This window comes from Beta vulgaris, chromosome 4 (genome assembly GCF_026745355.1).
Source record: "Beta vulgaris subsp. vulgaris cultivar EL10 chromosome 4, EL10.2, whole genome shotgun sequence".
Lineage (NCBI taxonomy): Eukaryota > Viridiplantae > Streptophyta > Magnoliopsida > Caryophyllales > Amaranthaceae > Beta > Beta vulgaris.
Genome location: NC_079205.1, coordinates 52,367,997 through 52,387,995, shown reverse-complemented (window position 1 = coordinate 52,387,995; position 19,999 = coordinate 52,367,997). Strand labels below are relative to the sequence as shown.

Below are 19,999 nucleotides of genomic sequence, written 5' to 3'. Positions count from 1 at the left end.
TTTAGAGGAGCACACAACAGAGTATCTCAAACAGAAATCTGCAAATAAAATGGTAAATTTATTACACAAGTGAAGATCTTTCTTCTTTTTCCAATAAATACACTTTCGGGAACATTGCTTATTATTGTAGCATTGTAGCCCGTCCATACACATTTCTATACCTGAGGCACTATGTTACACTTACTATAAAAGAATGATATATCAGATGCAAATAAACCCAAAAAAACAAAGAATATATATATGGCAAAATCGGCTAGAGCTATCATTGAGCCTTCAGACTTTCACAACGTAAACACATAAACCATCATCGGCAGGCTTTTTGCAAAGGACTCCGATAAGCAGCTGTGTTTTGATGGTCAAGAGCCCTGTCTTTAACAGGAGACCTGAAACTTCTATGTAGGTATTTCAGAGATGATCTCACGCATTTCCCAAAACTATTTACTCAACTAACTCGCAAAAGAGGTAGCTGCGGTGGATCACGACTAATCAGATTTGCCCACAAATTAGCCAAGTTCAGATAGTAAGCCTTATCATCCCACATGACTGTCTTTAAGTCTGATAGGAAGGAGAAACAAATATGTTATGTTTAAAATGAGATATTACCATGAATTAAGCAAGGATACAATATAATGCAAGTTCTCTGTATAAAAAATGAGGCCAAAGTGCACTTTTAACAAGAAAAAAAACTCAAACATCAAAGTTTACACGATTAATTTCAACCACGGACATTTTTAACAATAACGGACCAACACTCATCTCTGGTAAAATCTCAAGTAAACTTTGCTAATTTGCTTGCATATACATTTAATTTAAGTTCATAGATGTTCCATGCAAGCAACGACACCTGAGATTTATTTTTTAATTAATAGGGTAGCTGAGATTACTATTTGAAGGCCTTGTTGGGATTAAACCTGTTAATTAAGTTGCCTTTATCATTTGTTTTTTAGTAAGGAAAAGAACTAATGGAGAGAATTTTTTACCGGCTAGCATTTCTTGGGGAAGCAAGGATAGCCGACAGATAGATTTATGTTGAATGAAAACACGCTCATGCATAGAAAATATATCAATTTCACGCATATTCTTGATAGCGGCAAGTAACGCCTTTGCAGTTTCACTACATCCAAAATCAACATTATCTGATAAACTCTGGACGGCTTCCTCCAAACCTGAATTTGACCATAAAGCATCACACTCATCCAAAGCACTGAGAATTTGTGAAGTATGAGACCCATTTAGAAGTATCCATGGCTTGTAAACTTTTGCTGACAGCTCAAGAAGCTCCACAACCTTGTAAATTTCTGCAAGGGCTTGAATATAATTTTGACCTGTAATAAGCAGGTCAAGTAAAGTCCAATAATGAAGTTTCAACTTTCAAAGCCTAGAGACTACTATAGAATAGTAATTATTCATACTTCTTATAGATCTTAACATTCAATAATATGAGGTAGCTCAAATAGCAATAAAACACACTACCATGTGACATTAGCACTCTACCTCGAGAGTCGGATAAGATCTGGTGTTGCACATTCTTCTCTGATGCCCTTTTCCATATGGACACACCATATTTCAACTCTTGAACACAAACATTAATAATTCTGAACCAAGTGGAAGCATAAATACATTGCTCATCAGCTGATCCCAGAGATATAATTTTCAGCATTGACATTGCATGCCTCAAAAGTTCAGCGGCAACCTTCCACTCATTTGCTGCCTAAGTACATATACAGTATACACATGATTATAAAGGCCACAGGGAACAAAGCAAGATAATGCACAACAGTTGACGAGTAAAAAGCAAAAAGTAAATCAAATTAAGCTTGCTCGAGTCAAAGATATTTGAGATATATGGGGCACAATGCCAGCATTATGATACTTATAGATTTTTTGATTGGTATGAAATTTCAACTGAAACTATCATCAGTAAATAGAATTTCTGGGAAAGAATTCAATTTTGTAAGGAAGGCATACCAACTGCAATCTTTTTGACAATGAAAAATCTGATTCAATCACATTGAACTTTGGTTCTTGCAGAACCTCAAGTAACTTGTTTAAGCAACTGTATCTCTCATGGCCTTTCTGTGAAAAAACTTCCGTAGACATCACACTTTCCTCCAATAGTTTGAAAGCCTCCTATAAAGGAAAAGCAAAGGAATAAGATGACAGCAGATAAAACATTTATCTTTCTTTCTAAAGAACTCAGATGAATCAACTAAATCGGAAACACATTTTAGTCAGCAGGATTCCTTTTGAATAATGAAGGGGAAAAAAATTTACCAACCTGAATTTCATCATCAAGAGCTTCTTCGATCCCTCCATTGCCAGTTACAGCATCAGAATTTCGAGCTTTCTACATCAAGCAGATTTCATGTCAATGTCGAAGAACAAGTAACTAATAGATTAAAATAAAAACCAACAGAAAAACACAAACCTTTAGCTCATCAAGTTGGCATGAAAGAAGAAAGCATAATGATTCCCTCAATTGGTCATAAAAAATGGTATAACTTTGCAATTCTGATAAGATCTCCGTCTGTTTCTGAGCCATATTCCCCGGAATAACAGGGGAAAACTGTTCTCCAACTCCATTATCTGAAATTGCACCTTTAAATTCCCAGGAACGATCATCTCCATGCAATGGGGCTGTTACTGTTGCCTTTAGAGGGGAGTGCATCCCATTTTCAGCAGGTTTTCCAGCAGAATCAACTGAAGTACACTGTGCTTGACTATACAGATTTGATATGAGATCATTAATAGACACTGAACCCTGGCCATTGAAGCTATTCCCAGGACTAAGAGTAGGCATATGGACCACTTCATTTGAAAGATCCAAACAATTACTGGATTCTTCTGTATCATCACTGAAAAGAGACAGTGGCAACGCTCCTCTAGAATGTTCTGTTTGATTTTGCTTCTCCTAGAAATTGAACAGGGGAAAAAAATAAGTGTTATGTATAGATATCTTACTCCAGGAAGTCCAAGTTTATTGTGAAACAGAGCAATACTGTAATGAATTGCCATGACTAATTCTGGTCTAAGATGATGATTAAATAATAGAACTGATCTTTAATTGATAACCTGAAGATTACTGAAACTTAAGATAGTTATCAAGCTTTCAGAAATGTTCAGCATGATTTCTTTTTCCTTAATCTCCTGTATTTATAAAATTTCTTTCCTAACTAACTCTCTAACTTATTCCTCAAGCTAACTCCTAATTGAATGATTGTGCACTACCAATAGTACCCCTCTCCCTTAGTCCAGAGAGCTCATTAAAACAAAGAGCCAAAAACCAATTTTTCTCAGTTGCATTCATGTAAGTGCAGATAGAAAACAATCAACAATCATGGATGATGTCAATTGTCAATGGTGAAGTTATTGTTACTTTGTTAGTGGATAAATGACAAACGGAAACCACTACAGGTGGCAACTAGGTGTGTTTGATACATAAAATTCACTATAGAGTATAGACCAGACATTGAATAAGCACCGGAAATGCGGACCTGGACTTCTCCATTTGATAGCTGAGCTTCAGCAGAATTTGTGTGACCAACCACTTGCTCCTGCCACAACCAAAATGGATAGATGATAAGATATTACAGAGTGCAGACAGTAATTAATGCTTTTTATTTTTTGAGGGGATAGTAATTGATGCTAATTGAACTGAAGATAAACCTCAAATCACCTGCTCGTTTGACATTACTTCTTGAGATGCATCAATGAAATCCCCAAAATCATCAAACTCCTCCTCTCCATTTACTGAACTTGCAGTTATCCCACTTCTATTGCCAATGTCTTCAACTACAGAAAATGGATCCCACATGACACCGTTTGTTGTGCTTGTGGCTGACTTTAAACCAACATTCATTGTACTTGGTTGATGATTATCCCCATGCCCATCTTCATTTATCAAGCTTGCATTTACTTGACTTCCGTTGCCAATATCTACGCCTCCAGGGAAAGGATCCCACACCAAGCCAGTTGTTGTGCTTATTGTTGACTTGAAACCAACATCCATTACACTAGATTGATGATTAGCCCCAGTCCCATTTTTGTTTACTGGACTTGCACTTATTCCATTTCCATTGCCAATGTCTTCAGCTCTAGAAAAGGGATCCCACGTAATACCATTGGTTGTGTTTGTGGATGACTTGAAACCAACATCCATTCCACTGGAACATTGATCAGCTCCATTCCCATATGGCACGGCAAAAAAATCACTAGATTGAGGTGTGAAACTGATGGAAGCAGGCTTGTAGTCAACAGAATTGAAAGCATCCTGACCTATCAATGAACAAGATGGTTGAAATATGTCAAAACCAATGTCACATTTCCCAACAGAAACTTCCAAGTGGATTGATGCCCTAACTCAACCGATCACAGCAAATCAGAAGATTGCATAAAACTTAAACATAATACTCTAGCATAATGCAACACATATTCACTTCCTCTACAGTGGATGATAACACCATACTCCCAGCAATCAATGGATCCACATACAACATAATCAACACCATAATTAGCTTGACACAAAACGAGTATGGTTGCGAAAGAGACATGGTATCTGACTTTTTACTCCGATACCAGGGATCAACCTGCTCACTAAAATGGGCTAACCATTCCTCCACACACCTAAAACTCTTCAATGTGATTGGGCGAAAGCCAGAGTGATCTATCACTCCTAAGGGTGACAACCATTAAGCACTTCAACCAAGCACCAGTTCGCATTGAAATCATAACTGTGCTATCCGCGTTCTAAGCTACACTACTACACTCAAAATTCAACTGGAAAAGACAGAAAAACTAATGAGCACACAATCCTCAATATTTTAAAGTTCACAATCCCACATAAAACAGCATAAAATCATCTAGACACACAATTACTAGTTAACAACATTGAAACAACATTTTCGGTGTTCAACAATACCGGCCTGCTTTTCTTGGTCCATCATTGCCAAATGCTCCACCTTGGATCTAGATACCACAAAACCACCTTGTTCCTAACAAAAAAAAAAAGAACAAAACACCAAACTACTATCAGCACTACACAATAAGATGATCTCATTGTTTCATTTGTCACAGTACAGAAACAATGTCTTATGACGGTTCATGTTAGCCGACCCTAAATCAGTTTAAAACTAAGCTTACGTTGTTGTTATTGTACTATACAATAAGATCATCAATACACTTTAATCCAAACTACATAGTTATATACAATAAGATATCAAATGCACACACTTTAATCTGAACTACAAACACCTCAACAAAAGAAAAGGGGAAAAACAAAAACAAAAGATCAAGTATTTTACCTTTAAATTATGTTCTTCGACAACACCATTTCCAGAAAATGCACCCTTAAATTCCCATTCATCATCTTCATCATCATCATCTTCATCGTTATTGTTACTATTATTATTACTATTAACATTCAAATCTGGACCCACCAAACCCGACCCATTAATCTTATCAAGCCCAAATTTGCCATTTTGAAATGATTTGTTCGGATCAAACCAGCCATTAATGTTAGCATTAGAATTATCATCATTACTTTCTTCTTCATCTTCAACTTCGCCAAACAAGGATAAGGGTATAGCTCCTTTGGGCTTCGGGGACTTGCCCGGATCGGCCCTAATTGGGGATGGGCCGGATGTGGGTTGGGCCCAATTGGACGATTTGGCGGGTGATGAAGAGACGTCATTGTTGGGGAGGTTGAATTGGGATTGAGCGAAGGAATTTCCCCAAATGTCGTTGTTGGAGGTGGAAGTGACGCCATTGATGTGAGGCTGAGATTGAGGTTGAGGTTGAGGTGGAGGAGAAGGTGCGAACTTGAAATTACCAAAAGTAAAAGTGTCGTCGTCGAGTTCCGCCATTGAAGGAAAACTCAGATTTTTCTCTCCTCTTCTTCCTCGTTTCTTTACGTCGCTATGGTTTCTTTGAGAGTTGTCAACTGTCGTCTGTCGATATTAAAGGTGCTTTTGGAGGAGCAAATTATGCCTCAAAATTTACGAAATAGTTAAGGATCTCAATTTTCATTAGTCTCTTACAATAATTCCAACTTTGAATTATTATAAAATAATCTCAATTTTATGAGATAAAATAATCTCAATTTTATGAGGTACTTTCTAAAAATAATCTGAACTATTAATTTTCAACATATTATAAACCTAAAATGGATTATTGCAGGCAAGAAAAAAATATAGTTTGGCTTATTTTGAGAAGATACCTTCAAAAGTTGGGATTATTTTGAGAAGACGGGTGAAAGTTGAGACTATTTTACAGATAATTTTTACTGAACTAAACTTTAACAATCTTTTTATTACTTTAATGGAGTAGTTATTGAACTGTGTCGTCTCTTCTAAAAACCAGCCTTCACCCAGGAAGATGAAATACGGGTGCCACTCCGTATTCCATAATGACCTACGATATCGAGGAACCTTTATACCGTTAAAATTGTTTCAGAATTTACTTATTAATACTAATTATTCACAATATATATTAATACAAAGTGAGAGAAAGTAATTGTCAAATATCAGTTGATATATTGTACGTGTCATCTACTCATATATAGAAACGAAGGGAGTAGTCTAATAGACTTGACAAATCTGACTTAATTCGAGACACAAATTAGACCTGAAACTGATCATCTAAATTTGCTTTGAGATCCTAAATGTCCTAAATCGATATAGATCCTTCCCAAATCAAACATATGAGAAATTGACCTGACCAAAATGCTAACCATATCTCTCAAGTCCCACGTTGAAGAGATAAAAAAAGTGTCGAATTATCTAGTTTAGAAGAGTTTGTCTACTTCATTAGTATGATGCCTTTTGAAAAGAAGTCTAAAAACTAATCTGTACAGTTTGTCAAAAGTTGAAGGATATCATATTAATAATGGTGGAGCTATAGGCAAACTTGTGGGCTTTATGTTAAAATGATTCGAGCCAAATTAATCCGAGCTATGTTGTCAACTATGATTCTCATTTCTCCCACTATAAAAGTGAATCGGGTCCCGGTCGAATCCGACCTGAGAATAAGAAGATTTGAAATAGATCTAATCCGAAGCGACTAATCCATAATCATATCGACTCGTTTAGCACCTATAGTGTAGCTGCTAGCATTATAGATCAAAATGTGTAGTGGTGACTTGGTGAACTAGAGTGCTAGACTGTTAGTACCCAATACATTGTTTATTGAATTACAGTTATAGTAATAGACTAGTAGTTTCCCATATTGTGTGGTCCAAATAAGTTGAATATTCCAATTTGGTGAGATCATCTCATCTCTTGCGGATTTGCACTTACGGATCTGCCAAGCTGGATTCCGCTAAGACCTTTTTGCTTGGTGTAACAAAAGTGGTGGCCTGGTGGAGTGGTGGGTCATTCATTCCTCTTCCCTTTCTGACTTGTTGGGAAATTGTCGACCTCACGAAACGGTAATGGAATGTTAAAGAATTTGATCAAATATCATTCTCAATACCAATTCTTGTGCACCCTGTCTAATTAGTCTCAAATTAGTTTATGACGACCTTCGCACTACAAAATTTAGTTTATCACTTCAAAATTTTAGATCTTGAGCTTCAAGATACAAAACTTATATAACTACTTTATATTGGCTGGTGCCTGATAAGGCATGTATAGCATATTAAGGAAATATCCCAACATAATGCTAGGGGTAAGGATCGAACCCCTTAGCTCAAGGGTCAAGCAAGAGCGCTCTACCCACTTGAGCTAACTCCTATCCATATAACTACTTTCATAAGAATACAACATTTGGCTTAATTGATTTAAAGGTATTCTAGTAAAAAAATAATAATTTCCTTTTTTTTTTATAATCTGTAAATTTTATTGTGGGTCCAGTCCAAGTAGTAAATATATAATAATATTTTTAATTTGGTCGTATTTGGGCCTTTTAGAGTCGACCTTGTTTAGCTATTGTTTAGTCCACTAGCTCTATATTTTGGCTTTAAAAAAAAAGCATCTTGAAGTGTAAGCTAGATGTACAGTTAATAAAAAAGTGAGCATTATTTTTAAAATATAAGACACACAAAAGCACTTTTATAAGAGAAACCCTAAGCTTGTAGTTATGTGCACGGCTACGAGTAAAAGGTCCGACCAATGCGCAAACGTTGTTCGTTTGTGCTGAAATTTTGAAAGCTTGTTGGGGGACATTTGCAACTTCAATCTAGGCAGTTGGATCGTGTTTTAGTACTGCTCTAGTTTTTTGGAAATTGCTGCTGGACAGAGCTACTATGTTCTGGGTGAATTCTACACCTTTTGCTCTCTATTTTTGATCTCTTATAGTTTGTGTTTGTTGGTGAGTTATGAATCCTTTATAGCCTGATTTGGGGTTATTTTCCCCCTCAATTTTCAATAAGAGAAATTAAAGATGAACTACTCAAACGGTCCTATGATTTTTACTCTTTACATTGAAAGGGTTTTTTCCACGTATAATTCGTGCGTGTTGATTGCTTTCATTCTTTTTGTTTTTGATTATTTTGACAAAATAGATTGAAAGGGAAAAAATTCGTATTATTATCAACCCAAAAAGGTATTTATAGTATATCATATAAAACCTAATAAAAGTAGAACTAGAAAAACATATCATAAACTAAATAGAATACTAATAAATATTATCTCTAAATAAACACTTTTATAAATAGATATGTCTAAGTAAACACTTACATATTAAATAGATTCTAAATATATCCTATCAGATTTGCTACTACATTATTGTTGATTTTAGTTGGTGATAAATAATTGTCATTATTTAAGTTGTTGGTTTGAATAGTTAGTTGATTGTCTTTATTGTGTGACATTGTAAGTGTCGTAGTAACCCTCCCAATTCTTACCCTCCCAGTTCTTACACATTTTACATGCTTAACCATGAACAAGGATGCTCTTAGATACAACCCAGTGCCCCCACATCTTTTGTTAAATCACTCCGTCCTTATGAAATACATGTACCTTTACTTACCTTTTCTTCTCTTTCAATACTTCTCCTCCTCTCTTTCATTTTTTTCCTCGTTATAGTTTCTTTTTTTTTTCCACTTTCAAAGTGATTATGGTCAAAAGCAAAGTGTATAATAGGAACAATGGTAGTATTTATACTCACATGCGTTTCCTACCAAGAAACATTTTAAAGAAAAAGTTAACTAAATAGAAGCTCGATGTACATCCAAACCCACAACTGGCCACAAGAAAGAGGAGATTAAAACTAAATGGTCAAATAATTGCAGCTAATAATACACAACATTGTCCTAATGAGATTAACAAACAAATGGTTGTGTTTGTCTCCACACATTTAAGGTTAGTTCAATTTTTCTTCGACTCATTTCAATGTGAGGGATTATAACAAAATAAAGGAAATGCAACTGTTTCAGTTCTACATTCTCATAACGCGCTGCTTCAAACCATACACTAAACTTCAAAAGATGACAATGTAAGTGTTAATTAGTACCTTTCACATACTTGGCTTGGCTGCCTAATCCAACAAATTGATCACCCTAACACAAAACAGAACAGACCACAACTACTAATGCATAGTAATTGATTTAACAGCATCTAATTGTTCGTACTTGCAATGTACATGAACTACCTACTAAACAAAGAAGAAGCCCACCAAAAAAGGCATGAAATAATTCAACAACCCCAAAACAACATCCGCAGCATTAGAAGCAAAGCTCCCTCCTGCAGTGCTTGTCGCCAAAACCACCACCATCCAGTCGTCCTCCGATCCAAGCCCTGCACCGGTGAACCTTGAATCATTGACGTACCGAGCATAGCCAGTACGAGTATAATTGGTAAGGACAAGGGTTGGTTCAAGTTTCCGGACGCAAACCGGTAAGATTATGCCATTCCCTGTTGTATTTGGATCAATGTTACATTTCTTGAGCAGTTTCGGGTAATTCAGGAACTGGGTTGCAGATCCTCCTGGTATAGCATTGGCTGCTACTGTAGGAACACATGGACGGTCTTTAATCTCATCTGCTAGTTCATCGGCTAGGCATCCAGCTTGCTTGTTTTTAGTCAGGGGTGGTAGCTGTAGGGAGTTTCTATAGCTGTTTAGACCTTGGAGAAGACTATTTTCTTCGTCTGCAAGATACAAATCATTACTCAGAAATACGTCGAACTTAAAGAGCTAAGGCCAATACCAATTTGTAGAAGTATAACGAATGACAAGATAAGATATGTAGCTTTTTAAGTTCATTTGTACCGCTGATAATACTGCCATATACTCTCCATTCGACACAGGTATTACTCTACGGCTCTACCCAGTCCTGTTAGACCTTTTTCTTAATGTTTTTTAAGATACAAAACACAGTTAGTAGCTACTAGCTAGACTGTATAGAGAGATGATGATGAAATGTGCAGAACTCTTATAAACGAGCAAACAAACTCCCAGCAAATGCCATAAAGGACAGTCAAAATCAGTGAGCTAATACAGTTTTCCTGTTTCGTTCACACATCCTGAAATTGAAAAATGTGAGCTACTGCCTTTAGGAGCATTTAAAGTTGCATATAGTCGTACACTAAAACTGAATCGAACATAATAATACTTAGAGAAAGAGGAGTATGTTGTTACAAGTTCCAATACATGAAGTAAAATAAAAGATATAACAGTACAGGATTACAGAATTACAGGACAACCAACACAAAGATTAACAGTAGGTCTATTTACATGGTTTACAGATCACAATGCATTAGCTATGTCGACAAGTACTGCAAGGCATTTGGGAAGAACGGTCTTATTCAATTCTGAGGAGTACACTACAGATCATAGAAGGGCAAAGTGTAACCCGACCACTAACCCTAATGGCACGTTTGAATTGAGGGTAATGTATTAAAGATGAAGTATTAGATAAGATGAAGTATTGATTATATAGATATGTTAATCATTAGTTTTATTTGGGATAATAGTTACTCCATCTACCGGCCCCTAGAGTAATAACCCCAAGATACAAAATGAGGGTTATCATCTCCCCTTCCATATCTCCCTCCTTTTATTATCTATGTTCATCTCTTCTACTAGAATACTACCACCTAACTTCATATTCATTTTATCACACAATTATACTACCCCTTGACAGGTTTTCCTGATGGATTACTCTCAATCCAAGCATGCCATACGTAAAATTCATAGGATTATTACACCATCAAATTAACAAGCCACTATTGACGAATACCATAGATTCCATCTCTAAAACCCCATTCTGAGCATGGTCCTCCAGTCGCACCACCCCTCCAGACGGGATCGCGAGAGGGGGCAACGAGACCCCATGGCAGGTTATTCCAAAATCCAAATGCCAAATGCAAGACATCCCAACATACATGGTATATTGTAAGACATCATCACATATACTTCCCCGTTTCATTTTAAATGAACATATTATTTGTGAAATATAAAATATCCATTTGTTGCATTTAAAATGGAACAGAGAAATAATACTTTCCTCCTCCATTCTAAAATAAATGAAATCCTTCTCTCAAAAAACTCACATAAAATGAAAAAGCTCTCACAGAAACGTTCATTTATTTAAGTTATATGAACTTTAAGAAATGAGACCAAATAATACTCCCTCCGTCCCAAAATATAGTTACCATTTCTATTTTAAGAGTCAAATTTTAAAAACTTTGACCAAATATTCTTACTAATGTATAAAAAAATACATATTCATGTAGGGTTTTGTTAAATTTGTCCTAACGTATATATTTGTAATATCAACTTTTTTAATTTTTTTCCTGATAAAAAATAGAAGATATCGTAAATCAAAGATACATCTTAGAGACTGCAAAATGAAATGGGAACTATATTTTGGGTGGGACGGAGGGAGTAGAAAAAACTCAAAAAACATGCACCCCATCTATAATATATCCTCCGTCCAAAACTAAAGAAGAAAAGAAAACTTACCATCACCACAAAGAACAGGGACAGGAAGCAACAGAAAAGCATGAAGAAGCAGCACAAACAGCAAAGAACAAGCTAGTCTACAACTCTTAGTAGGTGCCATTTCTCCCAAATAATCAGTACCAAAAATATACTAACTTTAATCCCTGCAACACATAGATATATCACAAATCAACAATTATTAATTCAGCAAAAGCAAACAAATTCTGCTAATATACTTGCTAATTAAAGAGAAATATCAAATAACTAACCTCCTAGAGTTTTATGAGTTATTGATAGAAATAGAAAATCTGCAAATAGAAACAAGTAGAGTAAATGAAGAGAACATGCATGGAATTATGAGGATTGGAGGTGTTTAAAAAGCTGACGTTATTTGTTTAAACACGTTGCAGACATGCAAGAAAACATTTGCATTACTGATTCGTCAATGTTTATCCACTAGTAAAAATTAAGTCTTGGGGTATCCAATTTGATTTAAGATTAGTTACATAACTCGATTAGTACTCTACATGTAGTTGCACCTTGCACGTGGCAGTCATGCATATAGTTTTGCTGCTTCTACTTTAACAATAATGTTGAAGTTTCAAAATCGAAGATAACCTGTAGTTTAATTTTCTTTTTGCATAGAACGCCAAGGACTTTACTATAAGGAATGATGATTTGTATACTGAATATTTAATAATGCAACAAAAAATATTACATTGAAGATGAAGACTTCCTTTCATTTGTTGAAATATATACATTAATGAATATCGCATACATTTGTAATTAACTATAGGCAAGTAAGGCAACGTTTACCGTCTTCGTGGCTCATATGAATCCAAAAAAAATAAAAATTATAGGCAACGTTTTTTTTATATAGGGAAATTTTCACAGGTATGCTTTAATTATAGACTTTTGCCAATTACATACAAAATCTTATTGGTTTCTCATTATACTATAAGAATATTGACTTCTAAATTGTTGTGAGCTTAACATTCTAAAAGTTAATAAAGTTTAGTCTTAAGTTAAAATATTGCTTAAATTAATTTTGGTAAAACGGACACAATAAAGTAATAAAAAATTAAAGACCAATTGATACAAGAATTAACGTAATTCACTAACAATGTATTAGCTACATTCACATACAAATGAGAAATTTTTATTATTAATTAGATTTTATATATTACCCATCTAGTTAACATAAACAATCAAGATCTCCTATGCTGATTAATCCTAGCGCCATATTATTCAAGGTATATTTAAACAAATTCCCTCCAATTTCAAGATTGAAACCCTCTTTTTCCCCTTCATTATAAACCTGGCATGGGTCTTGTTAGTCGAGTACAAACACTAGATCAAGTATAAGAGGGGGGTGAATTGTAATTGGAGAGATTTTCAATCTTTTTGCGGAAATAAAAAAATCTTTAACTAAGAAAAAGACAAGTACATAAACTTGAAAGAGATAAGCACACGGGATTTTTACAAGGAAAACTTCCTAGGCACAATAGGAAAAAAAAACCTTGACCACGAGGGATTTTGAGTCAAATTCTCTTTAATATACTAGGCCAAAAGACTCTCTTTTGTACAACCTAATATTGGACCTTCTCAGTTCCTTTAGGAACTTGTTCCCAGTCACCTTGTTCCACCTAAACAAGTGACTCTCTCTCTTGACTTCGCTGGAAGTCTTCTCTTTCCCTCTTCTCTTTCTCTTTCTCTTTTTCTCTAAAATGATTACAGATTTTTGTTTCTCTCAACCCAATCTCTATTACAATGATTGACAACGAAAGAAGAGTAGAAAACTAACACACTTTCTTTGAATAATATTACATGAAAAACTGAAAGCATATCTTCTTAAGTTCGTTAAATCATAACTATATGTAGATACTGTTAATATGCAAGGGGTTTCAAAATAAAAAAAAGTTTTAATATGTAAGCTTTGTTATGATCACTTATTTAACTTAATCAAGTTGTGGATCAATTGTTTTGAAACACCAGGTTTTAGGTGCATCAATAAGATTAATTTGTATATGATTGGCAAAAGTATATAACTGGAGGATATCAATGAAAATTTCCCAATTTTATACGCACCCAATTACTAATAAAACACTTTGTAAATTTAGTAATTAAGCTAAACTTTAAGTTCTCCTTATAGATAACAATCATATGAAATTTTTAAGTATATGAAACGTCATTATTTGTAGTAATGCTTATTTAATTACTCTTAATCTCTTTTCTTATAATTTCATTCTATCTATTAATACTTTACATATGCTACTGATTGATAATGACAATTCATGCAAAAAAGATGTAATCAACATATTAAAAGATGAAGTTATATAACTGTAATATCCCGAAAATTCAAACTTGATTGACATTAATACTTAGCTTAAATAAATTATTTAAAATTTATTTATTTACTTAATCACTTCTCTAATATATTTGAAAATAAAATAAAATCGAGTATTCAATAATATAAGCTAAGTTAGATTTGTAATACATTAAAAAGGAAGTAGGAAAAATCACTATTTTAGTATTAGTAAAGGAATTAGAAAATTTCCAAAAAAGGAAATTCACCATCCACACAATCCATCTTCTTCCTCAAGCTCCATGACCTGCCCCAAGGCTTCTAGAACTTCCTCCCCAAGTATACTTCACCATTAATCCACCATTATTTTAATTTAGCTTTGTTCCTAAAATTACTATAAATAGTATGCTGATTTTACTATTCATCTCCATCCAAAAATCAGAAAACTTTCAACACTACCACCCAACCTCCTTATTTTCCGGCCACTCTCCGACCACCACCACCTGTCGGCCTCCCTCACTGCGCGCCAGACTCGCACCACCAGCCAGCCACCCCGCCAGCACCGCCACCTCCTTCTCCCTCCCCCACGCTGCACCCCTCCTCTTCCTCTTCCTCTCCTTCTCGCTGCACTCTTCCCCTCCCCCATCTCGCTGCAGCCTCCTTGCTGCCGCGCCGCACCTGCCGCCAGCCGCGCCGCACCGCCGTCCTGCCGTCCGTCCCGCTGCTGCACCGCCACCTGCTTGCCGGAGCTCCGACACCCACTGCACTGCCCGTCTTCTCCTTGTTACTTCACTTAGTGAAGGTATATTACATACCTTTCCCTCCTTTTATAAATTTGAAAAAAAAACTTGAGTTATGTTAGTTGGGCTTAGTGATTAATTAACATAACCCATATAGTAAGTTGGACTAATTAACTAAACTACCTTGAATTATTATCTTGTTTTGTTTATGCATAAGTGTACTTCTAACCTCTCAAGTTAAAATATAGAAACTTAGTATGGTTAATAAATCAAGTTGATTGGACTTAGTTAATTAATTTAATATTATAAATTCCATTTTATGAAATAATTATACAACCTAATTATAGTATAATATAGATTATGACATAATCACTAATATTACACCTTTACTATATATAATGGGTATCTTTGGTTAATTAAGTTATAGTTTCATGTTCACATAGATATAACTTAAGTTTATGTAGTATAAAGTAATACTAATTAAGTACACTTGGATTTTTAAGTATAATATTAATAACCTTAATCTACAATTATAATCCCACTTTTAGCTTGATTAAATGAGTATCACTTTTAAGTTGTAAATTAAATGAGTCACTTATACATGGGTATCAATTAGTATGAAATATCTCTAGTACAAGTTAGAGTGGAATAACTAGTTACTATTAAAAGTTTAAGTAAAGTATGAAAGTTCTATAATTATAAGTCATTAAACATGAATTTTCATGAATCTTAGAAGTAATGATTATTACTAATTAAATAGTTTTACATAAGTTAGTAATCAAGTTACTAAATTCAAGAAGTATAGTTTTAGTAATAAATGTTGTAATAAGGTTCCATAACTATTAATTTTATAAACACTCTAGTAATTCATAGACACATGATGGAAATGGATTGTAGAGTTTAAATCTAGAATAAAATATTAATAAGTCGTCTTTATTAATCCTTGAATAGATTAGAAAGGAAAAGGGATATTACAAGCCTCACCCGGCTATCAAGTATAATAATCGCGACTCGAGGTAACGTCTACTGCTAACACCCGCACACCCCTTCCAACTATGTTTTATGACGCTTTTACATAATGTTTTGATGATATGTGTTTATGGATTGCGGGATATGAAATGTTTTGCTATATGATATTTATGATGATGAATTGGTTTTCATGATGCTTAAGACATGTTTTACCACATAAATATAAAAATAACGAAACATGATAAATGAAAGTGAAAGACGGTTCTTGGCAGTACTTTATGGGCACCGCAAGTGTCACCTTTGTTGTGACCGCCTTTCGGATATGTATATGTTATGGGCACCGCAAGTGTCACCTTTGTTGTGACCGCCTTTCGGATTAATGTTATGGGCACCGCAAGTGTCACCTTTGTTGTGACCGCCTTTCGGATTAATGATTATGAATGTGTTATGATGTTGTACTTGCCAAGTTACCATTAAAAATGATGTAAGATTATAAAGGATAATATCTCAAAATGGTTGGATTTCTATTATCAAGATATATGTTTATGAAATGATGTTTGCGATATTCTCTTCTCCCTGTTTTCAAATAAAATGAGTTGAAATGAATTTACGTTGTTAGAGTAGTATGTTACTGAGCCTCGGCTCATGACGTTTTGTTTTTCTGTTTTAGGTACCGATGGGGATGACGCCATGGCTTAGCAGTGAGGAAATGTTATTAGAATAACTCAAACAATTAAAGCTTTTGTAACTTAAGTACTTACTTCGTTTAATTAACATCAACTCTGTTTTACTTTAATATAACCTAGTACGTTTAAGTTCCATGTTATTATACGTTTATGCAAGTATGTTGCCTTGTATTTTCCTAATGGAAAGTACGGCAGTAACGCACCGACCAAAGCTAGGACTTCCGCTGCTAATAATCAAGATTATTAACCTAATAAGATGCTTAGAGGTCGGGGCGTTACAGAGTGGTATCAGAGCAACGGTTCTGAAGCCCTAAGTAAAAACCTTCACGGTTTTACGTCACTTTAAATAGGAAGTATAAGAAAAGCTATAAATTGTAAATAAAAAGGTGATAGTAACATTAAGTAATAAAAATAAGATAATGAGTAATGTAAATGATAATACGAGTGTGAGTGCTAGGAACGGGATGGGATCATTTTACATTATTTTATAACGGTTAGTTACTATGGTTGTTATGAAAGCGTAACAACGTGAAACGTTTCATATTTTAGAGGATGGCATCAAGTGAAGGCGAACGCACTAACGAAGGAAACGCGAACAACGCTGATTTGGAGGAAATGAGAGCAAGACTCGACGCACTTCGAAACGACCCTATTTTCAAGGATTCCTCCGGAGAAACAAACGGGAATCAATTGAACTTGATGGGACTCATGATGATGGAGATTCTGCAAGGGAACAGGCAACGACCGAAAACTGAGCAAGAGGAATGCTCTAACATGTTCAAGAAGTTCTCCACTCACAAGCCGCCAACCTATGACGGCAAGCCAGACCCCACGGAGTTTGAGGAATGGCTCAACAACATGGAGAAGTTGTTTGATGCTACTCAATGCCCTGACAAGTGGAAGGTCAACTTTGCAGTCTTTTATCTGAAAGGACAAGCTGATTTATGGTGGAAAACTGCAAAGGAGATGCATGATCAACCGGGATTTGGTTGGGAAAAGTTGAAAGAAGCTATGAGAAGACAGTTTTATCCCCCGTCCCTGCAACTGCAAATGGAGTCTGAATTTATCCACTGAAACAAAGGAGCATGTCTGTATTGGAGTATGCCGTAAAGTTTAATGAGTTGGCTCGATTCGCTCCTGACTTGGTAACTACTGATCGACAGAGGATGAACCGCTTCGAAGGAGGTCTAAACCTTGATATCCAAGTAAAGTTGGCAGCACACATGAGTAGCTCATACCAAGAGCTATATGATAGAGCTATAAATGTTGAGAGAAAAACGAAGCTGCAAAAGGAGGTATATGAGAATGGGAAGAGAAAGGGGAACTCTCAGGGAGGCCAACCAAGCAATGCTTTCAAGAGGCAGAACACGGGATACATGGGGAACAACAATGGTCAGAAACAAGTTCCTCGTTGCAACAAGTGTAATAAGTTGGGCCATATAGCAAGAGAATGTCGATGGGGAAGCGATCAATGTTACCGTTGTGGTAAGCCAGGCCATGTAATTAAGAATTGCCCTCTTGGTGATCGTGGATTGGAAATGTCACCAACCGTGTCCCAGTGGAGATCAAAGAGTTATGCAGAATTCTGGTTATGGTGGCAACACCAGCAACAACAGCAACAGATACCCTCCCAGAGGACCTCCTCAAGCTGGAAGAGTGTTCATGATGCAAAGAGAGGAAGCTGAGGCTGATGACACCGTCATTACCGGTACCTTTCCTGTTAACTCTATACCGGCTTATGTTTTATTAAACTCTGGAGCTTCTCATTCATTTATATCTACGTCATTTGCTAAAAGATTAAAAGCTAAATCATGTCCTGAATTCTCATCCATGTCTATCACCCTTCCAAATGGTGAATCTGTTCCATGTAAAATCCTATATAGGGATTGTCCTATCCTCATAGAGAAGTGTGAATTCCTCGTGGACTTAGTCCAGTTTGACCTGACCGACTTTGATGTGATTTTGGGGATGGATTGGTTGTCTAAGTATAAAGCCGACATTAACTGCCTTGATCATGAGGTTCCTTAGAAGACCAGATGGATGTAAAGTTTCCTATCAAAGAAGAAAAGCCAAGCCCGAAACCATCTCTTCTGCGAAGGCTTTCAAATTACTAGCAAAGGGGTGTTACGGATTCTTATGCCATGTGGTTGACGTGACCACCCCCGAACTCTCCTTACCAGACATCCCAATAGTCTGTGAGTATCCCGATGTGTTTCCAGAAGAGGTACCTGGCATGCCTCCGCAAAGGGAAATAGACTTCAACATTGATCTTATCCCAGGATCTGCACCCATTTCAAAAGCACCTTACCGTATGGGACCAGCAGAATTGCAAGAATTGAAGAAGCAGTTGGACGAATTGCTCGAGAAGGGGTATATTCGGCCAAGTGTATCACCATGGGGAGCACCAGTCTTATTCGTGAAGAAGAAAGATGGGACAATGAGATTGTGCATCGACTATCGAGAGTTAAATAAAATCACCATCAAGAATAGATACCCACTCCCTCGCATCGATGACCTATTTGACCAACTCCGAGGTGCAACTACCTTTTCAAAGATTGATTTGAGATCCGGATACCATCAACTCCGTATTAAGCCCGAAGATATCTCAAAGACCGCATTCAGGACTCGATATGGTCATTATGAGTTTTCGGTGATGCCATTTGGGTTGACAAATGCCCCCGCTGTTTTCATGGACCTAATGAACCGTGTCTTCAAGCCCTACCTCGACAAGTTCGTTGTCGTGTTCATCGATGACATCTTGGTGTTTTCAAGGAGCCTGAGTGAGCACGAAGAACATTTGAGAAAAGTTTTGGAGGTGTTAAGAGAAAACCAGTTGTATGCGAAGTTGAAGAAGTGTGAATTCTGGTTGAAAGAAGTAGCCTTCTTGGGGCACATCATTTCTGAAAATGGAGTCTCTGTTGATCCTGAAAAGATAAAAGCTATAATGGAGTGGCCTCGACCTACCAACGTCCCCGAGGTTCGGAGTTTTATGGGCTTAGCAGGATATTATCGAAGATTCGTCCAAGACTTCTCTAAGATAGCTCTGCCCATCACTCGATTGGTGAAGAAGTCTGTCAAGTTTGAATGGAATGATAAATGTGAATCAGCCTTCCAAGAATTAAAGAAACGTCTCACCTCTGCCCCTGTTCTTACACTTCCTTCCGAAACCGACGGATTTTAGTGTACAGTGATGCCTCTAAGCATGGATTGGGATGCGTTCTGATGCAAAACGAGAAAGTCATAGCTTATGCTTCCCGACAGCTCAAGCCTCATGAGCAAAATTATCCTACTCATGATCTCGAATTAGCAGCAGTGGTGTTTGCTCTCAAAATATGGCGACACTACCTTTACGGTGTTCCGTGCAAGGTTTTTACCGACCACAAAAGCCTTAAATACATCTTCACTCAAAAAGAGTTGAACTT

At 36.1% G+C, this 19,999-nt stretch overlaps 3 protein-coding genes and 1 long non-coding RNA gene across 5 annotated transcripts; 2 read left to right on the top strand and 2 right to left on the bottom strand.

Moving 5' to 3' along the window:
* Positions 1 to 22: 22 nt before the first annotated feature.
* LOC104890850 (uncharacterized) lies at positions 23 to 5,991 on the bottom strand. 2 transcript variants are annotated; one of them, XM_010676461.4, is made up of 10 exons: positions 5,301 to 5,991; positions 4,919 to 4,991; positions 3,677 to 4,275; positions 3,495 to 3,554; positions 2,429 to 2,911; positions 2,279 to 2,347; positions 1,969 to 2,130; positions 1,495 to 1,711; positions 981 to 1,325; positions 23 to 555 (listed from the first exon to the last, which is right to left on the bottom strand). In XM_010676461.4, exons 1-10 carry the CDS (start codon positions 5,859 to 5,861, stop codon positions 443 to 445), a joined length of 2,682 nt encoding a protein of 893 aa, XP_010674763.1. In that variant the 5' UTR covers positions 5,862 to 5,991; the 3' UTR covers positions 23 to 442. The 2 variants fall into 2 exon arrangements, with proteins under 2 accessions (XP_010674763.1, XP_010674764.1); XM_010676462.4 differs by having other exon boundaries at positions 3,677 to 4,270; positions 4,923 to 4,991.
* A 3,417-nt stretch (positions 5,992 to 9,408) lies between these two features.
* LOC104890851 (hypothetical protein) lies at positions 9,409 to 12,306 on the bottom strand. Its single transcript, XM_010676463.4, has 3 exons — positions 12,147 to 12,306; positions 11,899 to 12,041; positions 9,409 to 10,082 (listed from the first exon to the last, which is right to left on the bottom strand). The coding sequence occupies exons 2-3, from the start codon at positions 11,996 to 11,998 to the stop codon at positions 9,589 to 9,591; spliced, it is 594 nt and encodes a 197-aa protein (XP_010674765.1). The 5' UTR covers positions 11,999 to 12,041; positions 12,147 to 12,306; the 3' UTR covers positions 9,409 to 9,588.
* A 2,232-nt stretch (positions 12,307 to 14,538) lies between these two features.
* Positions 14,539 to 16,720, top strand: LOC130591001 (uncharacterized). The gene is made up of 3 exons (XR_008968880.1): positions 14,539 to 14,984; positions 15,874 to 15,938; positions 16,562 to 16,720. It is a non-coding gene; the product is annotated as an uncharacterized LOC130591001 (long non-coding RNA).
* Positions 16,721 to 17,662: 942 nt separating this feature from the next.
* LOC130591187 (cold shock protein 1-like) lies at positions 17,663 to 18,262 on the top strand. The gene has a single exon (XM_057394122.1). The coding sequence runs from the start codon at positions 17,663 to 17,665 to the stop codon at positions 18,260 to 18,262; it is 600 nt and encodes a 199-aa protein (XP_057250105.1).
* The last annotated feature ends 1,737 nt before the right edge of the window (positions 18,263 to 19,999 follow it).

Coding starts and splice junctions, on each gene's coding strand:
- LOC130591187 (XM_057394122.1), top strand. CDS start 17,663: ATGTCTGTATTGGAGTATGCCGTAAAGTTTAATGAGTTGGCTCGATTC.
- LOC104890850 (XM_010676461.4), bottom strand. CDS start 5,861: ATGGCGGAACTCGACGACGACACTTTTACTTTTGGTAATTTCAAGTTC. Junction 2,131..2,278: donor CTCTTGATGATGAAATTCAG/GTTGGTAAATTT, acceptor TTTCCTTTATAG/GAGGCTTTCAAACTATTGGA. Junction 1,712..1,968: donor TGTCAAAAAGATTGCAGTTG/GTATGCCTTCCT, acceptor ATATGTACTTAG/GCAGCAAATGAGTGGAAGGT.
- LOC104890851 (XM_010676463.4), bottom strand. CDS start 11,998: ATGGCACCTACTAAGAGTTGTAGACTAGCTTGTTCTTTGCTGTTTGTG. Junction 10,083..11,898: donor CCCTGTTCTTTGTGGTGATG/GTAAGTTTTCTT, acceptor TGTATCTTGCAG/ACGAAGAAAATAGTCTTCTC.